The sequence below is a fragment of the Micropterus dolomieu genome, linkage group LG10, assembly GCF_021292245.1.
Source record: "Micropterus dolomieu isolate WLL.071019.BEF.003 ecotype Adirondacks linkage group LG10, ASM2129224v1, whole genome shotgun sequence".
NCBI classification, from domain to species: Eukaryota; Metazoa; Chordata; class Actinopteri; order Centrarchiformes; family Centrarchidae; genus Micropterus; species Micropterus dolomieu.
In genome coordinates, this window is record NC_060159.1 from 23118947 (window position 1) to 23141828 (window position 22882).

General features: G+C 38.4%; 1 protein-coding gene across 2 annotated transcripts in view; it reads left to right on the forward strand.

Annotated features, from left to right (window-relative positions):
• The window catches only part of man1a1 (mannosidase, alpha, class 1A, member 1), a 149265-nt gene that overhangs the window by 71780 nt on the left and 54603 nt on the right, over window positions 1-22882 (forward strand). For both annotated transcript variants that reach the window (XM_046060400.1, XM_046060401.1), the window contains exon 4: window positions 8095-8175. In XM_046060400.1, coding sequence (XP_045916356.1) covers window positions 8095-8175 — 81 coding nt within the window. The remainder of the gene's footprint in view (window positions 1-8094; window positions 8176-22882) is intronic.

Genomic DNA, 22882 nt, shown 5'->3' on the forward strand with positions numbered 1-22882 from the left:
TTTTGAGATATGTTCCTGACAGACGCAAGGGAGTGAAAACACAATCTGTTTTCAACTTCAATGTAGTTTGAGGAGTAAAAAAATCACTTGTGAGAAAACTGTTCGATCAGAGGAAAGCTTGGCGGGATGTTTACTGTCAATATTAAATGATGCAAGTATTACAAGTGGAGGTAATGTTTCTTAAGTATCCATATTTTGTTGTCTGCTGTGTATGTAATCAAACCAAGTCAAAGTAGATGTGGACTGTGTTGCTACTGCCCATGACCTTGAACAATAGAAGCACAGTTTTCTACTCATTAAAACACTTAACAACTCATGAACTTTTTGAAAGCTCCTTGCCAAGGACATATGCTCATACACAGGACTCCCAAGGCCTGTAAAATGTTTATTTCAAGCTTATTAAAAGAGGAAAATGCATAATTACATTGGGTGCTTGATGCCACTTTTCAGACAGAGCCTGAAATCCATTTTAGCTTTTTAATTTGGACTTTTATTGACTGTGATTCAGTTGAACACTTTGTAGTCTCCATTTGCATGAACTTATGTATTACAATTAACTTAATACAGAGATATGTGACAAGATGGCGAGGGAGATATCTGACTGAATGTCGCCACATGTAGGTCAGTGCACAACTTTTGATGGTTTTCTTCACTAGGATGTTAGGAAATTTAAAGCGAAAGAGCAAACACCTTTAAAGTTCAGGTGTTAATGTACCTAAGACTCAAGATGTCAAGATGTCCTTTTAAGATAGGTGAACAAGCACATGTTAGAGGAAGACTATATCGAGAGGTATACATAATATACCGTGCGCGTGTTTACCGTCAGCAATTGGATAGAAAAAGGCCTTGATGAAGCTGCACTGAGCCTTCCGCCTGTCTAACCTAAGTCTTGGTGGGTGTGTGTGTGTGTGTGTGTGTGTATTACGCAAACACTAAGTGAAAGCAGTAAAAGAATATGATGGAGCGCAAATTCAACAACTATATAAATATTATAAACATACCATATTTAAACATATTATAAGAATAAGAAAATATACTGAATATCTATATTCTTTAAAATATTTTAATTTCAAGTGGTCCAGAGACCAATTGTGTTTTTCTTTCCAGTGCACTAATTCTTGCTCGTCAGGCATTATAAACACATGATAATTAGTATAATCAAGACATAATATGATAAACATAATAAGCTCAAAATTGCTGGGTGTTTAATGTTTTATGTAGTAAATGTAGCCTTAATGACATGGTGATATAAAACATAATGTAATATTGTTATGCCTGGATGATTACATTTTAAGAAACAATCATCCGGGCTTCTAATGGGCTCTGCCGTTAATGCATGACAGTTCACTTAATGCTGTGGTTCTCAAACTTCAGAATAATCCCCGGAATATCCTGAAAATGTGTGAGTTTACACAAAACATATATACGTTAAGAATTTACATATGTTGAGATGAATTTTGATGTGACTACTGTGTGTGTGTGTGTGTGTGTGTGGTGGGGGGGGGACGTGGGACAGGAAATGAGTGTATCGACTCTGATTCCTCCTCCACAATGTTATCAATATAACCCAGAGGCAAAGAGACAAAAACATACTCTAATGGATCCATACACAAATCTATCACTGTTTACTTCTTTACTGCGAGCACACACACACAAACAAACAAACAAACCTACTCAAACGCTACTGGAAGGATAAGTAAGATGGATCGAACTCTCCCTGTGTTTGATATCAGCTTGCTCCCTTTCTTTGTTTCTTTCATGTTTTATTGTTAACGATTATATATGATTTATTATTCATCTATTTTTAATTGTGCATGTGCTGTGCAAAAACTAGAAAATGTCAAAGCATTGTTACAGAGTTGCTAAGGACAGACACGTACACACACATGTAGACACACTGATAACAGGGTTGTTACACTCAAAAGTTAAATAGTTTGAAGACAGACAGTCTTTGTTAGAGTGCCACTTTAACTCAGTGGTGTTCCTAGTTTGTCTTCTGGGTAGGGCTAAAATGTTATCAGGAAAAAAAAAAATCTTATCATTCAATATCGCTTATTGTCACAATAAATGTCATCATTATTTTTTTCAACTTTAAAGGCAGTTTTTGCTCCTGAGTGAAAGCTGAAGAAACCAGATGCTTAGTTCTTTATGGTCAGAACGTGACTGAAACACTTGATCATAAACAGTGGATCACTTAACAAATCTGAGGTAGAACATTCAAAACAATGTTAATTTTTTCAACAGTATGAGTAATAAGTAAAAGCTTTTTTCAGTCCTTTTTCCTCAACGAAATAAACATCTTAATAAAAAAAGTCCTAATTTGTCTATGATTTTAGTCAGTGGTTCTCAACCGTTTTTTTTGGCCAGCGCCCCCCTATCCATTATCCAGGTCCGTGGCGGTACATTTATTGAATTATTGGATTGAAAAAACAAAATTATGATAATTATTGTTATATTGTTATTGTCCAGCCCTAGTTTGAAATAAAACAAAAGTTTCAGGTTGGCAAAATAAACCTTGCTTGCATCAGAGCCATTTCTTCGATAATGCCACCACGTGAATCACATTCATACAGCTTTAGGTCTGCTCAACATCAGTGCCGCCCACAATTTGAGAACCATTGGCATTCACTTAAACTCATATAGATTGTTTTTAGGTGGCTAAAATATGTTTTGCTGCTGACCCCGTCCACAAAAGTAGGTTGCTTTGCTTTCATGCTGGGACTCCTCTCTGCTTCTCCAAACTGGTGGCAGGCTGATAAGGCTGTGGATAAACACCTCATACAACCTCACTTCAAAAACCTACTATGCCTTTAAAAATCTAGAGTAAGTTTTCTTCAGAAAATCTTACACGGAGAATCTCATCTATGTCATGAACTAAAGAATTAATAAAGCCATAATAGGTAAAGTAGGATTGTGTGTTTTTTAACTTAAGTGTCTGAAGGACTGCTGTCCTCTTGCTCATGAGCTTAATGACATGAGAACATGTAGGTCTGTCTGTGAGTAAAACACACTTTCCTTTGATGTCTGCCTTTTATTGTAGAACTATCCTCATTATAATGTCCCAGTTAAGAGCTCCTCATTAAGGAGAAATAGGAAAAACAGCACTTTTGTCTTTCCTTTAGTCTGTGACTACAAATATGACAGACATCAGTTTAAGTATCTCAGGACCCAAGAGTATATCAGTCTAACATGATATAAATATCGAGAAATGTAGTCGATTATGCCTTCAGATCAGCTTTAATCCTTCTTACTGTACTTGTGCTCAGTGTTTCAGCTCATTCACTTTTGGAGGCTTTTTCAGCACCACAGTGATTTCCAGTACATAATCCTGCCTTATTTTCAGTATTTATCAGCAGTCATCCTGTCACTCAAACAGCGTTGTCACAGCAGGAGGCCCATTGTTTATTGATCTGATGCAGTACCATATTGTTGAGATGTAAAGCTACCTTTTGATATGCTGTGCTTTCTGCGTATATATTTCTGCAGATTTCGACTTTTCTCCTCAATTCAGACCTGACAGGATTATAAATGACAAATCACTGGGAGTTAGAGGTGGTATCATCCTGATGGCGCATGCAAAGAAACATTTTTTAAAACAGCAAATAATCTTTTATAACTTATTTTGTATTTTTTACTTCCTAATTGAAATTCCTGAATTTGCTTTTATTAGTATGTGGCAGTCATGTTCTCAAATGAACTAATATCATGTTGTAAAGATGTCTGAACTTTTGTATTCGATAAAGTCAGACAAAAAGTTTAATTTAAAAAAACAACTTTATTTCCTTACTTTTCACTGGTGAACGAACACACAGTGGCTTTTATAGCCGCTATACATGACACCATTCAGTCACACATGTAGAGGCGCACAGAACATCGTTCACAAACGCAGACTGAACAGAATTTTTAACCCCTGCTGTTGATATAAAACTATATTAAAACAACAAATGGCAGGGAAAAGTAGTTTTGTTTTCTTTAGTGATTAATTTTGCTGGTAACATTACCAGCCCAAACACTGTTGCAATTGCAGTTACAAATGACTGAAATCTAAAGCGCAACAGTAGAAAATAGTGTTTACCATGAAGACACTTTTCAGAGTATTGTTGACACTTATTAGAGTAAATTAAAGGTTTGTCTTATGAACAACCATCATCATCCAGGAAAATAAATCTTACATTCTTACATTCTTTGTGGAGATTTAAAACTTTTTGAAATGCTACTATTGCACACACAGCTTAAAGAGCTTTTAAAGTGCAGGCACAGTCACCTTGAGTTTTCAGATAACTTCCAAAACACAGAAAAGAGAGGAAAAGGGATAAAAAGATACGTAGAAAGACAAAGGTTTGTTCAACAAATAAGAGAGATTGTTTGAGACTTATGAATACAGAAGTGATGACAGTAGCCTGGAGTGTTTGTCTCTGGATACCAAGAAGACATGAAGTAACAGACGAGAAAATAGGGAATCCAGATATTTTTGACGTCTTTACGAAACATGTCTACATCAATACAACTGTCTCTAAGCAAAGTACACAACAGCTGTATGAACTGTGAGGTTAGCAATACTAATGGTTCGTACCCTCTCAGTGCCACAGCAAACCTGCACACCTCATTCTGATTGATTCACACAGGCACGGGAATTAAAGATGATCACAGGAGAGGAGATGATCACAAACAGACACAGCTGCTGGTTAAGGAGTAAACAGTGCAACCATTAAGGTACAAAATATGATGCAGGTGTGGTTTTACTACATTTGAGTGTATATAATTTAATTGATCTGCCTCTTGTGAACTCAGCCAGTGCCACATGAGCCAGGGGAAATTTAGTCAGCAGTATTCAGTATGGGATATTTTCTAAAACGATTTTTCTTGTTCAGGAGCAGCAGCAGGATTTTGCTACACACTTACACAGTGTCTGGACATTGCACCTGTAATTTTTGGTGAACAAAGAATAAATGGTTTTGTTACTAGTAGAGTATTCGTAGTATTTGACTAAGCCATTAGGTATTCATGTTGTTGCTTTTTTATTTCAAATAATTTAGTCACACTTATTTCAAATGAATCAAACATGCATTTTCTACCACACAATCAGTATTAAACATACACTGGATTACTTTCTAGTCAGTCCCGATGGAGGAGGAATTTTTTGCTTTAATTGGTGCTTACTGGGTGTTGTTTGTCACTTCCTGGTTTGGTTGCAGATGGCTTCAGCAACTGGTAGAATCTGGGGTTAGTTAGAAGTGGTATTAGCTGCTAACGCTAGAGCTACTTTCATTGTGCTGACTGCTCATGTTGCCTTTTTATGTGAGGAGTAACTGGCAGTCTTCAGCGTTGCTCTCTGCTCTTCTAAGTGCAATGAATGGAATTGTGTTTTGCTTGCATCACAAAACCTGAGAAAATATGACCGTTGCGTCTCACTCAGAGTCCCACTGCAGGAGCCACACAGGTCACTGCCATTTATTTCTACACAAGCAGCTAAGCAACACTTTTAAATCTATTTAAAGAGAAAAAGATTGAGTACGGGGTTTATAGCACTCTCGAGACTTCTTCTGTCAAACACTTTGAAACAACTTATGATCATAAGTTATTAAAGAGTATGATGGGGAAAAAAGAAACTCAATATTTCCTGTAATGAGAAAACTACAGGTATAGATTTTTTGCTTTTTGTCATTTTAAGCTATACAGGTTTTCCAATGACATTTAACAACTAGCCATTCACAAAATAGATCATAAGATACACTTTCATCTAAAGAGGTCTGCTTGGGCCATTATGTCATCGACTCATCTTTCTGTAGCCCTTAATTAGTTCTCTTCTAGCTTAGTTAAACTCTTCTACTAATAGACAGCAGGCAGTAGGATGATATAATATCATCCTTTTACATTTCATCTTCAATATAAAACAGTATGATGTGGAAAAAAGAAACTCAACATTTCATTTAATGAGAAAACTACAGGTATAGATTTTTTGCTTTTTGTCAATTTGAGCTCTAAGACCAGCAAAACAGGTTGTTCAGTGACACTCAACAACTAGCCATTCACAAAATAGAGCATAAGATACACTTTGATCTGAAGAGGTCTGCTTTGGCCATTATCTCATTGACTCATCTTGCTGTAGCCCTTAATTAGTTCTCTCCTAGGCCATGCTTAGTCAGTTTCTTGTGCGCTCTGTAATGGCTTTAATGTTGCAGCATCAGGAGACTTGATTCCCTGCCTGCCAACTTTGTCAGGTCCTCTTGCAGGATAGAGATAACGTCACACAACTGCTGACTCAGAGGGTCACTGTCCAACAGTTTAAAGCAGTGGTGGCTGCTAAGACAAGATACCTCAGGAAAACTGCTGTAAACGTTCGCTCAAAGTACCTTACCTTTAAAAGTAAGTAGAAATATATATATATATAATAGTTCATTCCAATATATTACACTGTTTCACTCTTCTAGCTCATTTAAACTGCTCTGCTAATAGACAGCAAGCAGATATAACATTGTCCTTTTACATTTCAGCCTCCTGTGCGTTGTGGAGGAAATAATTCAGTTTTAATTAGGACGAATTAGCTACAAAATCTAACCACTCAATCAGTCATTCAGAATTTGGGGGAAATGACAGGACACATTTTGTCTGGCATGTAATTTGTTTTTCCACAGGACAGAGTCTATTGTCCTATCTCTGGGTGACAGCAGTGACTTATGAGAGCTGTCAGTCAAGCACAAAAACTTCATCTGACTCAGGAATCTGTTCATAAAAGAGGAGAGGGAGAGAGATGAAGCTTCATTGTTCTGTTGCAGAGACAATTGGCTTTCCCAACTCGCATTTTTTGTTATTATTTGTCCCATTCTCTCTGCCAAAAACTGAAATAGAGGTGTTTTATTTTTAGATGCAGCACACTTTACCGCTGCCATTTAAGGCAATGTTTGGTATCTAAGGATTTCTTTTTTAACTTAAGCCCTTCACTGCTCTGTGACAGATTGGGATACGTGTGCCCAACAAGGGGCCCAGTATTTTGTCAGCAGACTTTTTGAAAAACCTTCAAAAAAAATTGGCACAAACATTACTGGATATCATCCAATATCTACAGCCATGTGGCTCTAGTGGCGCTGTGAGCCAAATGCCATGTCAGTTCACAACAACAGTGGTAATATGCTGATATTTAGCAACTACAATGTTTACTGTGTTCACCATCTTAGTGTAGCTTTCTTTTAGCATGCTAATTAGCACTAAACACAATGTAAGGCTGAGGCTGATGTGAATGTCATTTTGCAAGTATTTGGTCATAAATTAAAGTATTGGACCAATAAAAAAAAATGACCTGATGATCACGCTCGATGAAAAGTTAGGGGTCGCCAATGTGATTGCAATTCATGCTGAGGGGAGACACCAAATTTCATGACAATCCATCAGATACTTTCATTCAGGGCCATAGCTGTGGACCATCCCTTGATGTATGCCGCTAGTATGGCTGAAAGGACCAAGCTAATTGAAATTATTTTGTGTTGTGATAATAATTTATACAAAAAGTATTAAACACCCACAATGCAGGGTAACTGTGTAAATTTCTGAAACTACTCAGGAAGCACAGGTATCCACTGCTGAATACACCCTGAACATGTGCATAATGCATCCACCATGCACACATGTACATTGCTAAAATGCTTGAACAGTTATCGTAAGAGCAGCGGTTCAATCCCTTGGTCTCCCCCAGTCTGCATTTCGAAGTGTCCTTGGGCTAGAGACTGAACCAAAAATTGCTCTTGAAGGCTGTGCCATTGGTGTGTGTGAATGGGGTGAATGTGACTTGTAGTGTAAAGTTCTCTGAGTGGTTGGAAGCCTAGAAAGGTGCTATACAAATACAGTGAATTTACTATGTACGATCCTAAACCAGCCAGGATTTAAATGTATTCAGTGTCAATTGTTGACTGCTTCCATCTAAAAAATATCTGTCTGGACTGTGAAAAGCGCACCTTAATCTAATCCTGCCTGAAGTGAAACAGGACCCAAAAACATTTTTGTATCGAGCTTTCCTAATTCACTGTTAGTAGGAGGAGAAATATGTATTCGTGAGTAGGGTTCATCATCTTATATTTTCCTTCTTTGTCCCTGTTGCAGAATGCAGAAGTGTCTGTGTTTGAGGTGAACATCCGGTTTGTTGGAGGTCTGCTGTCCGCCTACTACCTGTCTGGGAAAGAGGTAAGGAACTTACTGAAGCTTTCTGTAGTGTTTCTCAGGCCCCCGTTGCAATGAACAAGACCTTGAAGAGGGATCTTGCTGCCTGTTGGCTGATTGATGAAACCGATGGTACAGAGCAGATGACTGATGGTGGAGATTGGGAGAATGAATGAGTACTTTTATATGCTCAAAGGCTTTAGTAATATGTCTTTTAATAGCCGGTACAGATAAATGTATCCCATTAGCGAGTGCCAAGGAAAGTTCTCTTTCCAAGTATGAGTGCCCTCTTATCGACTTCTGTTCGTTTGCTCCTTGGTTAGGACTCCAACCAAGCTAGTGTAAAGGGTAAGCGTACTGTGATTTAAAGGAAAATGACTGGAAGATGAATACACCTGGAATGTTGTTCCTCTTGGTTACCTGCGTGGTGGCTATGCATTGGTTATAGATACAGCAGTGGCTTATTTTGTTTTTCACACAGCACTGTCTTAAGTATCAGCAAGAACATTAGTAAACCTAAGTTTGCCCACAAGGTGCCTCAGATACAGAAAATGTTTGTACTTTTAAATGAAAGGTGGTATACTGTCGGCCTGGGGAGGCAGAATATGTTAGCGTCTGAGTGCTGACAAATTATTGCTCCAGACTTGCTTTATTCAGAAAAATGAGAGGAGAGGAATTTCATGGTGCTTCTCACTTTCCTCATAGTGCTAGTCCTGCTGTGTCTATGTGTATGTTAATCTGCTTAGTGACAAGAGACTGTGAAAATGACATCAGCAGGGTATTACGCTCGGATCATGTTCTACTCTGCCAATGCAGCGATTTCATGTAAAACTCACTTTTCTTCAATATCTTTTCTTCTTTCTCTCTTTTAATTACACGCCTCAGTCTATAAATGGATGATAAGGCCCGATCAAGGAATGCATATCTCTGCAAATCACCTGCAGAATAGCTTTTTATAAGCCCCCAAAATCTGGTACTTGCAAAGTATTTCTTTTTCATTTCATTTTCATTTTTCATTTCATTTTTGTTTCTAGACTCTCACAGGAGGGATTTTACTCTGAGTGACTTTGGTCTTCACTTCTGCACTTTAATACACATACATACAGGTATACACACCATCCTATTTGAGACACATAATCTACACCATCATCGTGGCGGTGAGCATACCAGGGTTGTGAGGCGAAGTGCTTCTTTATTAGCGAGGAGAGATTGTGCAGGCAGGAGTCACACTTTGAGTTCTCTTGTAGCAAAATCTATTTCTATGCTTGATGAGTGTTTCTGCGCCTTAATATACAGAAAATCGAGATGAACGTTATTTCATGTAAAGTTCTAGATGTTCAGACTATGGCTTAAAAAAAGAAATAATGACACAAATAGAGAACCATTTAACAAGTTTAAAGTAGCTTAACACTATTTAAGGCATGACATAAACAGCCTGAAAATTAAACCAAAGCATGTAAATCTCCAAAGTCAACAACAAAATGAGACAATATAGCACAAATTATATACATTAAGCCTTTAAATGTGTGCCTCCACAGTGATTTCAGACCTAAACATTACTTTAAGTGGCCTTAAATAGCAGTATAGCTAAGGCCCAAATTGCTTGTTTTGTCCAAACAGATGTTATGTTCTCTGGAGAATCTGGACCCGACAGAGGAGATGCAGTTAAAGACAATTTATTGTGAAAGATTGTGGTAATAAAGTCACTTGATGAGTGCTGTTGAATGATGAAGCCAAAGCAGCATGAGTTGATGATAGCAGCTGTTATGCTATGTGTGTTTCAGTAGAGAAGTCTGACTTGGCAGCAAGCGAAGCCGGTAAGAAGCACAGCAGTGGAGTAAACCTGAACACAGGGAAACAACGCATGACTCAAAGAGTCTAAAGCGAACATGAAGAAACTTCGTAGCGCCACAGCGTAGTTACCACACTGGTGAATGGAATAATCTTAGAGCTGGGGTAGATACACTGCAGAGTCTCAGGTGTGCAGGAGGCGGGTAGAAGCAAAGGAGCGCCACACTTGGACAGACATACACACAAGCAAATAGGGAAAAACAAAATGGAGAGGAGAGGTATAGCCAGACCATGACAATATAAGTCTAACACCCAAAGAAATCACGTAAAATCACATATAAGGAAAGAAAAGCAGCAATTTTTCACAATTTGGAAGCTTGAACTAGAAGGTGATTGTCTTGAATGTTTAAATAAATCTCAACATAATTGCAGATTTTTCTGATGATTATTGGGTCTGGTTGCTGTATTGTCAGCCATGTGATGAAGTTTCAGATTGGGCTGCTCAACAGCTAGTCACGTATCTGGCATCTAGGCCATGTACCTAAAACAAGTGACAATAAAATAGCGAACAGTGAACACATTATAAACAATACAACACGAAATGCTACAAAACAAAACCTGCAAACCGTAATTCAGCTTATAACAAAATAACAAAAGCTTGTATTTACAACACCTGATCTTCCTACTCTGATCTTCATCATAGCGAAAGCAGCTCCATTTAAAATCATCAATGCAGATAATCTGGACTGAAAATCCTCTCAACAGGTGTGAAACACTGAAGGCGAACTGCACCTCCTCATCACTTCTCAGCAGTCACTCTTGGCTCCATTTGTTTTTTATGAGAGTCCATCAGTTCAGGGCTCCCTGTATTTCATCAGAGCCTTGAGAGGTCCTTCTCCTTCAGCTGCAGGTTAGGGTCCCCTGAAGGATGGAGGAGGTAGATGGATGGCTGCTGGGTGGCTGGAAGGCTGTTGATGACTGAATGTTGCAGGTGTTGTGCCACTGAAGGACTGTTAAAAAACTGGTTTAAATACTGCTGGTTGGTGCTGAAGGAGGGGTTAGGGCTCCAGGGAAAGATAAGTAGATGGACTGGAAAGACTTGAACTCGCAATGACAGAACCCTGAAAAACTGACACAGATACATCTTGATCTGTTTACATTACAACCTTTAATTAAATCCACTTCAAAATAGTACACAGAGGAACAGTAAAAGAAAATGTTATTTTTCATTATCTGTTAGTATAATAATTATTTTCACAATCAAATAATTAATTGTTGGGTCTAAAAAAAAAAAATAAAAAGCCCATCCCAATGGTTTAAAGGTTATGTTTTCAATTTGCTTGTTTTACCAAATTCTTGGTAAATAATGATTAATGATAAATTAATGAATAAATAATGTTTTAAATGAATAAAAAGTACACTCACAACATTACCATTCTATGATTTTGTAATTATTTCTTGATGTTATTTTGTGTTCCTTGGCAGGCAAACCAAAATTTTAATTTGCACACTCTGTAAAGGCAGTGCAATGAGATGGTTACTTTTATGACTGTTGAGTAAATGAAAGACTTTCTAGAATTTATACTGTAAGATTGCATAGTCTTTTCTACACTTTTGTGTATTGTGTGAGTTCATCAGTTCATCGTACATTTTAGTTTTTTTTAGATGAGCACTCGAGCTTTCCTGCTCCTTTCACATGCTCAACTTCCATCTGTAAAACCAATGCTCACACTTTCACTTTATACACTGATAAAAGCTCTTACAGATAAAGTGGATCTGTACTGGAGGTACATTTTGCAGACTGATATATTTATAACAAAATGGACTAATTGAACACTGGTCAGGCATTATGTAACTCACCACTTGGAGTATAGATTATATGAGACATTACCTGACCTAATATATTCAAACCCTCAAACCTAAAAGGACCAGAGAGAAGGAGAGAACCTCAGAATAGAGAATTTGTCAAAATTAAGCCAACTCAAAATACTACATGAAAAACTGAAAACAGATTTTTGTTTGTTTGTTTGTTTAAAAAAATTTAGATTTGCTCGCTTTACCTAAAATTTCTGGTGCAAACATTGTAAACAGGTTAAAATGTCTTAAATTGTTCACATCTGAGTTGTTGAATGGACGTTGCAGTTTACATCAAAGCACTTAAACCATCTGCAGTGTATTAATGAGGAAACTGCTTTATTTGATTCATCTTTCATTTGATCAAGTGATTTCTTGTCAGAAGGGTTGAGGTCTATCAACAAGCCATCCCTGATTACCTCAATCTTATACCTTGAACAGTATTTACAAGCTGCATTTTGGAAATAGGGAGAGGTTTGATTTAAGGAGGATGATGGACAAGGAGTCAAAAAGATGGTGAGACGGTGTTCGGGAAAGACGGAAGGAGCAGTTTAAAGAAGAGCAGTCACTCTGGTCTGGTCTGTCCTAGTCTGGCTCTCACTCAAAGAGACCTGGGCCTTGATGAAATTTTGATCAGTAAAAGTACAGCTGGTACTGGCTGTGTGCACCCTACTGGCAGGCTTTTAACACCCCTGCCTGCATACAGATCACAGCATGTAACCTCATCCACTGAAGAAAGGGAAGAAGGGAAGGACAGTAGGTAGGAAGGAAGTAAACAATGTGTTGAAAGATGAACAAAATAAAAGGCTTGCAGTGCTCATAGTAATCAAAGCTAAGGGCTTCAAGGAGGAAAGGACAGAGAAAGGACGGACAGCAGCAAGAATGAAAAAAAGCCAGAAAGGAAGAAGGAAATGGAGCCTGAAGGAAGCTATTTTAGGGAAAATAAGGGGGGAAACCTGAAAGAAGGACGAAGAAGGTGATGATTGGAGGAGGGAAGGAATTGAAAAGAAGTGAGGGAAGAAATTTGAAGCGATAGATGGAAGAGAGACAGATGCTATGTGACTATGTATGTAGTTGTAGTATACTGTTTTGCTGTTAGTTTATAAGAGATCAATCTACTTAACTGTTTCACACTAACAGGAAGTAATCTAATCCTTACGCTGCCAGATGCCAATCAGACTACGAATTTAGACAGCTGCTGCCAATTAGACTTTACAAAATGACAGCAAAAATGTTTTTATTGGTGGTTTTTTTCTGAGGTGTTCTTGGTGCTGTTTTGCCATCATCCACAATTCATTTTTCCAACTGTGACCAGCTCTTGTATTTCTTTTGTTCATTGCATTGTGGGGGAATAGTGTACCTCAACAGCACACTCAAATCAAGGGTTTTAGCATGCATACAGTTTTTCCAGTGTGAATAAACTATATACTCTATTCTACATAAAAATTAGTTTGTACATAGATTCCGGATACAGCTAGGAAGTAAAACAGAAATTAACAATTTAGAGAAATAGAAATAATAAAGGAAGGAAATAAAAAGGGAACTAAAAGGCAGAGGAATGAAAGGCTGCAATTAGAAAGCAGAGGAGTGGAGAATGAATAAAAAGGAGGATTTGGGAAAGGAACAAGCAAATGAGTACAGGATGATGAGAGGAAATCAATTCAGGAAGCAATAAAAATAGAAATATTAAGTAATCCATTATCGATGTGGGAGAGGTGATTGTAAGTCTTATAATAGATGTATGGTTAACCAGTAGAAGGAAAGGAATGAGGGATAGGATGGAGGAATTGCTGATGCAAATGAGGAACACATTGAGAAAGTGGGTAGGTAACTGTTTTTGCCTTTAGGAGGAGAGGTATACAGAAATACTAAAGCAGAGATATTAACTTGTGACGTGATATTAGCATCATGGGTATTTAGATGCAGTTCTTTCACTACTCATGTATAATCACTACAAATGCAATAAAATCCTAATAAGGTCCTTTCTACAAGAAGTGATTGTAGTGTGTACAATTAAAATGACAATATGCAAGAATCAACAAATACTTAATGTGAAGATCTGCTTTTAAAATTTGCTGTTATTCATCACAAGAATGTTGTTTTTTGTTTTTTTTTAATCCTTTCAAAACCCTTATCCTGGAGTGATTATAATGAACAACAATGTTGATGCTTGAATATGATGAAAACTAATCCCAATCTCTTTTAGTTGAGTAATCTGGTGATGACAGGGATGAGTGTCCCAGCTGCCTCTCTCATCCCTTCGAACAACCCAGATTAAAGTGAATATCCTGTCACTGGAAAACTAAAGCAGAGGTTCGATTCTCAGGTGTCTTGAGGACCTCCTTTAGACACAGAGAAATGGAACAACATAATTAAGCAGCAGGTTAGGGAACTGATGGGCATAAAAGCATTCGATTTCTTTGTCTACATGTAACTCGTAGATATAAGATACAAGAACAAGGAAACTTCACAGCATCTGGCTCTTAAAGTGATTGATCCATTGTAGATGAAGACCCATTCATTTATTTAACAAGCTCTGGTCTTTAAGTCAGAAGGCCGACACGTAATTCCCTCCTCTCTAAACTGGCCGTGAAGAGATCCCTTTGTAGAACGACTACTATACACTGTAAAAAACCCACATGGAAAAATGCATCTTACGTTCACCCAAAGCGGCAAAGGTGGTGGTTGTGGTAGTCATGTTCAGGGGTGGGGGGGCGTTTGGGGGTCCAGTCTGTACCAGTACAGGATAGAGCTGTAGGCTACACCAGTTTACTGTAAGTTTTTAGCAGATGTTCTCAACACTGGACAAGTAGGTAGTAATAAAATACAGCTACCAGTTACTTTCTATTGAGCTAATGTTAAGTTATATAGCATGCTCAGCTGCACTGTCTGAAGGGGAGATGTTAGCTAGCACAAACCGGCTTCACTTTTCCAGCAGTTGGGGAAATAACAGACAGACTTTTCTTGGTCTTTAGAAGCTATCGCACCATAACCGACACAGTGCATTTACTGCCAGAAAATATTCCTCCACTCACGTTCACCGTCACTTTCTGCTGCATCGTTACGCACCTCCCGATTCGTAGTTACATTGCTCTTATAAGCTAAAAGCATCTGTCACAGCAAAGCGATGACTGTTACCGTGCTCGCAAAGTGTGAGTGAAAATTTGTAGCGCATTGGTATAATAATGATTGTGTGAAATTTTAGTAGCGGCGGAAACACTGGGCTTTAGCTGCCATATCGAGTGAGCATTACCCTGCTGAGGCTCTGCGGAGGGATAATGGGATGTTGATTTTGGGCTACGCCAAGAAGCTTGACTTGACAAAACACCAGCAATAAACTGACAAAAGACTACCAGGACAAAGATATCCTCTTGATTTGGCTAACTCAGACCTTTCGTATTAATGAAATGATTGATACGACACGACATGTATGGGTTAATAAATCATAACCATTAATTAAACATACAGAAAACGGCTACTTTGTTTTGGTTGGTCTGCTGCACAGCCAGATAACCTTTGTATCAGCCACAATGGCTGTTGGTGACTTTCAAACAATACCATTTATTGCTGCATTCCAGTAATTTGTCTGGATAAACAGAAACTGTCTTTGCGTTCCACTGTACCGCTGGAACACTGCACAGATCTGTGTTTGACTGATTTGGCTTGGCACAGTTAGGTTGTTCCATGGATTTCTGTGGCATGAACAACAGAAATTAGCAGAACTTCACGTTCCTATTTCAGGGCCTTGAATCATTTCCTTTTTATTGTCAGTGATTGATCAGATGGCTCAAGTTTGGCTCGGGATAGCACAGCATGACTTTGCCAATTCCTTCTGCTTATTGATCAGCCTCCAATAAGATTGCTTTCCCCAAGTATATTTACAAATCTCAGCACACTCTGACCTGCAATCAGGCTAGCATTCATCTTCCACTTTCATGCTCAGCCTTCATGATCAAATCATACAATTACTGATACTGTTTCAAATAGACTACGAGTGGTCGGGGTCCTTGAAGCTTTCAAAACTAATTTGGATTCAGTCTCACCCATGATTTCTGGGTCATTCAGGGATACCAGTGCTACTGTCATGTAGACTTATATGATTAGACTCCACCAGAAAAATCAAGCCATAATCCGCTATTAGGGTTCTGACACATGTTTGTAAAAACACAATTTCCAGAACAAACTGGGGGTTTCTTCCATTTCCCTGCTTCAATTACTGAGTTGTCAACCAAGCTAATTTGCCATAATCACTTTTGTCCATTTCCCATATTTCCCTGTAGTCCTATGGTTCTGGATAAACATTGTCTTTTTCTCTGAAATACCTCAACAGAGAAATGTTATACCCCATTTTGCTTTCTGCATTTGGACACTTCTACAGTTTCTGATGACAAGTGATACCATAGCCTACAAATATCTCCATGTTCTCACAGTAATTACGAGGAGGATGCTTGTAATATATAGAAATATATATATATATATATATATATAATGAGTTTCTCCCAGGCAATAGCTTGCGTTCATGGTCAGTCTGATATGACATACATGCAGCACAAACAGAACAACATGAGTCAAGACCAAGGCTGAGAAACCAAGTGGCAGATTGTGACTCACAAGCTTACAGACAAGTAGACAGTTCTTGCTCTGAAGTTCAGAAACAGCAGGAAGTCTAGCTGTACACACGTTTTTGACGTGTTGCTGTGCCATATGGCTGATAGGGTGGTAACTTGAACAGCTGCTTGTTTAAAAAAATCTCATTATGCGGTTCCTTGAATTCATTTTCTCACAAGTGCTGGTGACAGCTTTGTAAAAATTGCATGAAAGTTGGGATCAGCCAGATATACCTTTCACACATTATGCTTAGCCCTGGGCTAAGACCCTTGCTATTCTTGGACTGACAGCACCCACAGTACTTACTTAACCCCTCTCCAGGGCGGAGGGAGTACTAGTGTGAGTCAAGGTTAGAACCAAAGCAATTCAGTGTTTAAAGTCCCAAAAAGTTTAAACCTTACATGCTGTCAGCAGTTTGAAGATGTTCACCCGGGGTTGTAATGTTAGTGTGATTCATAACCCAACGTTTACTGTTAGCCCTGGGTGAGTGGATAATGAGTAATGAATAAAATGAGGTTAAGCTAGCTATGGGCTTTCTCTAGCCTGGGATTTAGCTTAGCCCATGGCTAAGAAACACAAGTGTGAAAAGCCTTAATGTGACGTTAAACCAAATACGGTCTGAGAGCTGGTCTCTTTAGTCCACCACTAATAATAACTCTGCTTCATCTACTTGTTTGTCAACTTCTGGCTCTACATGAAGGTGTTAAAAATACCCATAACCAGCACCCCTCTGGAACTACATAACATTCTTGATGAGTGATCATGGCTAAACAAAAACTAAAATCTGTACCTTTTGTATATTGTCTGTATGAATATGGTGTCTGACATGCTGAAGTGTGTTCAGTTTGTCCCCAAATTTGTCCCACATTAACATAACAGACTGTAATTAGACAGAGCTTAAAAACATCAAATCCAGATGTACGTTTACCCAAAACACGTTGAAGATCCCTCCAGACAAACCGCGTCTGGGGGTGGAGAGGGACACAGTTACAACAAAAAAGAAGTGCTGTGTCAAGAACAACTAATGAGTTGAGTGAAAGAATTATGAAGAATGAGGAATGTGGTCCGGCTCTTAGGTGGCTCAGATGGAAAATACAGCAGAAAGAGAAATTAGTAGTACAGTGACAATAGGTGGATGGCTGGCATGAGAAAATAGTTTTACTTTGAGGAAGAATAAATGAAACTGAGTAAGATGGGAAGCTACAGGGCAATACTGGCTTGTTTTATGTATCTAGTATCTGTCCATGCATGTACAAAGTTGAGGATGTACAATGGTCTTCACTTCTTTGTCATTTTCTCATTCTACATTAGTTTAAAGTATATTATTTGATTATAACTTTTGAATGTACATATTTTTTTACGAAGCTCATATGCAAACACACTGCGTAACGATGCAGACATAAGACCTGGCCACATTCTGCGACCAAACACAGCAGAATTCCTGGCTTTACCTGAATGTAAGGTGGACGCCTACAGGCAGAATCACGCAAACACACGCACACTGTTGTGGCCCCAGGATGTTCAGGGCTTGCAGGGAGTAACACATTCAAAATTATTTTAATTTCCTGGGGAGAAAATAAAACATAGGAAAACTATCTTAAATCAGACAAAAGGATTTTTTTTATTTTTTATTTTTTTTATTTTTTTTACAATTAAACAAGAAATGAATTCTTACAACAACTGCCATAAAAATGGAAACTAGCATTACTTTAAAACGGATGGAGAAGCAGATTCTGTAGAGATAAAGAAGTTACTCAAACTTAAATACACACACCCTCTAGCAGGGAGGAGTAGACCACTTTTGTTTTAACGTTGTTCACAGCTCTTAATCTAATGCCAGGAATCCAGTGACTCTGGCTACAGCACGTTACAGCTGCGCCACGGTTTTGATGCATCCATAGCCCGGCGTCAAAGTCCACTGGTAGTGTCTCAGAAGCGTTTTGTGTAGCCTGCCCCCACGTTATTGAGTTGTTGTTAATGTGTCCTTTTTGTGCTTTTACTATTTTCTTCACAGCTCTATGTAACCCTGTTTCGTTCCGTCAACTTCAGGCTGCATTTCCCACAGGGAGCATTTCAGAATCGGAGTATTTTGCTGACATGGTTAGATTTTGTTGATTTGGTAATCAGTGTTTGCATTTTGTGCTTCTACTATGATTAAGTAGGCTACGTAGTTAAATGATTTCTTTTTGTGTCGATTGGGAGTCTCCACAGGTTGTTTTATTTTGAAAATTGACCAGATTCTCTGTGCCGTTCTGTGTCTGACTTCCTGCCTGGTTCGATCTGCTCTGTGCTGCTTGACGCGGCTAGCGGCAAAAATAGACCTGCTACCTATTCTCTGAGCAGAGAGCCGCTTCTGGGATGCTTCTGGGACGCGCTGGAATCACGAGCATTGACAATAATGGCCGCGGCGCAGCCGTAATGCGCTAGAGTCAGCGGATTTTAGGGGTAACAGACACACACAGCGAATGACCCACTGGCACATACTAAGAACGCACAGACTAAACTCTTGAATGGTCCACTGACAACTTGCAGCTTGTTCCATACCTTTTAAGGTCCAGCTTCTGATTACGTGATTAAGGACAGCTGCACACAACTAACTGCTGCAGAGGGGGAGGAAGGGAAGTACCCGGAGCACACGCACACGCACACGCATGAACAATGCAGCCAACAGATGCAGCCAAGACGAACTACCTCCCAAGACTGTGACGTCCAATCAGTGTGATGTTTATTCTCTCTCTCACACACTCACACACACACACACACACACACACACACACACACACACACACACACACACACACACCCCTCCTCATTTACTCCATCCCACTTCATTCTGCAGCAACTGGATAGAAGGAAGAAGAGCTGGATAGAAAGCTGCATTGATATCTTGACACTGCTCATTTCATTCGTTCTTTAGTGAAATCTTCTTTCTCACAAACATGGGAGTGCAGACATAGGGTTTTTATGTAGACGTGCCCCCGTAACCCTTCAAAAAGTACCACCTGTCTGATAGCCTTTTCTCTAGGTCTCTCTATTTGTTTGTCTTTGTTCTGATATAAATACTCACAAAAGATGCATTCACACTGAGCATGTTTGATTCAGGTTACTGAAAAATAAAGTATTATGCATGTTCCTCCTCATGTTCGTCCAGCATTCCCTTTGGATATTTTGGTTTCTTCCCAGAGTCATTAAAAATACAACTTTGGTGAATCGAAGTTGACTCCAAACTGCACATTAGAGCTTTGAATGCATTTATGTTCATAGACTGGTGACCTGTCAAGAGTTTGTCTGCACTTTTTGCCTAATGCATGGTGGGATATGCGTCAGTTCCTCCATGTTCTGAAAAAAGAACAAAGGGACAGAGTAGGTAGGCGGATCTGTGGGAGAGTTTTCTTCTTTGGTCGAGTTTTTATCTTGGTAAAAGAAATGCTCTTAAAACCCAGAAGGCACCACACTGAGATGTCTAAAAATATTTATGTAGGAGTGAGATTGTAATTCAAATCTACAAGGTTTCATAGTAAGTTTAGAATATGACTTGACAGGTCTCTGATCAAACACAACAAACTGTAGATGTGAATAAATGATTTGTGCAGTTGAGGTTCTTAGTGACAGGAGACACTTTCCTACTGTAAGCTGAAATGATTGTTTGTTTAATTAATCTATTAATCGATCGAACAATTTTGCTTGGTTGTCAAATGTGAGAATGCAGTATTTCTTTTTTATTTATATATTTATATATATATAGTCAAAGGTTTTGGGCTATTTGTTTGTCAACACAAGCAATTTTTTAAATAATTGTAATTATAATAATTCAGCATCTTGAGTTTTAGGAAACTGCAATGGGCATTTGTTTTACTTTTTTGACAATTTATAGGGGGGAAATGCGTAGATTTTTGCTTAGTTGCAGCCGTATGTCCAATCATAGAGACAACTAGTTAATCAGAAGTACTTGTCAGATGTTCTCCCCACACCTTTCCGAAGTTGGATTGGACGGAGTGGTCTGTGCCCAACAATTTCTGTAACTTTCTGAAAACGACAATCCAACATCACACGCACCCTGCTGTGCAGAGGTGAGACAGCAGCCAGGATTTGGACTTTCTTTTTTTGTTCATTACACTTTAAATGTCCTCTAGGAGAGAGAAAATGCTATATTTAAAATATATCACATCTTCAAACTACTCATTTTCCGATATAACCCAGCACTCACTAACTACGTCCCTGCATGATTTGATCATTTGGATGGATGTCCATCTGAACTATTTAAAATTTACACTTTCTATCAATACCTGGCTCTGATACAGAGATACTCTCACTGGCAGGGTCAAGCTTATTGACACAAAGCCGCACACAGTGTAATCCCATCTCTGACCTCTCGCTGCGCAGGTCAGCACAACAACCTGCCCTCCTGACCACTGACAGCTGAGCTACACACACACACACACTGTTGCAGTGTGTTGGGCGGAGCCGACAGACAGCTTCTATCTTCTATCCTCAGGAAATCCCATTCACTCAGTGAGAAAATTGGCTTTGGGACTGAAAGAGAAAAACAACCGCCCCCATCCTTTTTACCGCTTTCGGCCATCTCTGCTATCCTCCTGCTGTGCCCAAGTATTACATATCCACACACATTCACACACATACGGCCAAGTAAAGGTTATTTACCAACCGTAGAGGATGAATTTTCTGGATATCTATCTTAATCTCTTTTTAGACTAGTCTAATCTGTTCTGTGGAGAGAGCAGGGCTACAGAGGAGGAGGATTGAGGACAGAAAAAAGTGGGGTCTGACCAACATGAGATACACCGTTTCACCTTAAATCATTAAGTCATTTGCTCTTTTTTTTTTTTCTTTCATTGGTTATTGCTTATTTACTTAATAGTTTGTGGTGTAACAGTCCAGATATTAACTTGCAAATTCTAGACGGATTTGAAAATGTTTTGAGTGTTTTGACTTTATTTGTAAAGCATTTACCCAAACAACAATTGCTTTTATTACTATTTCTTATATTAGTAAGTAACAGTTCATACTAAATATTTTTAAGTTGAATCAATATAACATTTCATAAGAGTCAGAAAACTGTCAATTTGAATTGGAGTAGGTAATTTCCTTGTTTAGTTTTAATCACATATGAGGGTGCAGTATTGTATTTGCAGATTACCATACCTTGTAGTCACTGTTAATCAAGAGCAATTTGAGGTGTCCTGACTGAAAACAATACTGTAGGAAGAGCTGGAGTTCTAAGCACTGGCTCTTGGATTGATGGCCAATTCAGTCTTTAACCTGACTTACCCCTCTTTCTGCACTTACATCACCAAGCTAGCTGTACTAGTAAATAAGAAAGATAAAAAGAAAGATAAAACATAAAGATAAAAACTTTGCTGAATGTAAATGTAAAACGCTGTAACAGCAGTACACAATGCAGAAAGATACATAAAATTAAGCTTGTGTTCATAAGTTTGTTGTCCTGGTGCATGCTGGGAGGTTTCCCATGCCTACTCAGAGATGCTACAATATAATTTTGTTTGTCCTCCACCACCAGCTTAATTATATCCAAATAAGAGATCAGACTCTGTAATTGAAATCATGTAAATTAGACTACATGAATAAATTAATAAAGTTAGACTGTCTTACTGAATTACAAAAATATACGCTGAATGAACCACAGTTTAAACAGCAGTTAAAACTGTTTAAACGGTCAGAAAATAGTGAAAAATGCCCATCATATTTTCCTAGGTCTCAAGATAATGTCTTCAGATTGGTTTTTATCTGAGCAACAGTCAAAAACCCAAAGATATTCAATTATAATGATATTGAAGTAGAGCAAAGCAAAATATTGATGAGTATCAAACATTCATCAGGTTTGATTAAAGGAGTGAAAGGTAGCCAGTGTTTCGATTGTAATGGTTATAAACAAAGGCTGGTCTTTGTAGTGCCTCTAAGAATACAAAGCTCATATCACAATAACTTCAAAGGGAAAAGCCAGTCTAAAATAGAGCCTCCGCTGTTATTCCTAGATCCAGGAAAAGGGTAGTCTGTAGGGGCCAAAATGAACAAGTCTCTGTCAGGCTTTATTCTGTGTTGCTGTAACACAACTAAAGTTCAATAAAATATGAATGAAAACTAGAGACAGTTGGTTTTAGTATATAAATATTGAGAGCTTAACTGAGAATTTGGGTAAAAATAAGAAATACAGGAGTATGTGAAGCTATTGAGACACATGTGTCTTGTCAAATTACAATATAATGCTCCCTTATTTTGCCAAATAAATTAGATAATAAATAGGCTGTTGGATTAAAACCTAATTGATAGAGCTTGAGAGCTCACTCAAACACATACGTTAAAGGTTAAATTGCCTTGCAGGGATTTGAAGCTGTGCACTTGTAACACTGCCACATGGTTGTATTTCCTTCTGAGGCTGACTGACCAAAATCACTTTAGATAAGAAACTCGGTTCAGTGAATCAATAGATGGAGGGGAG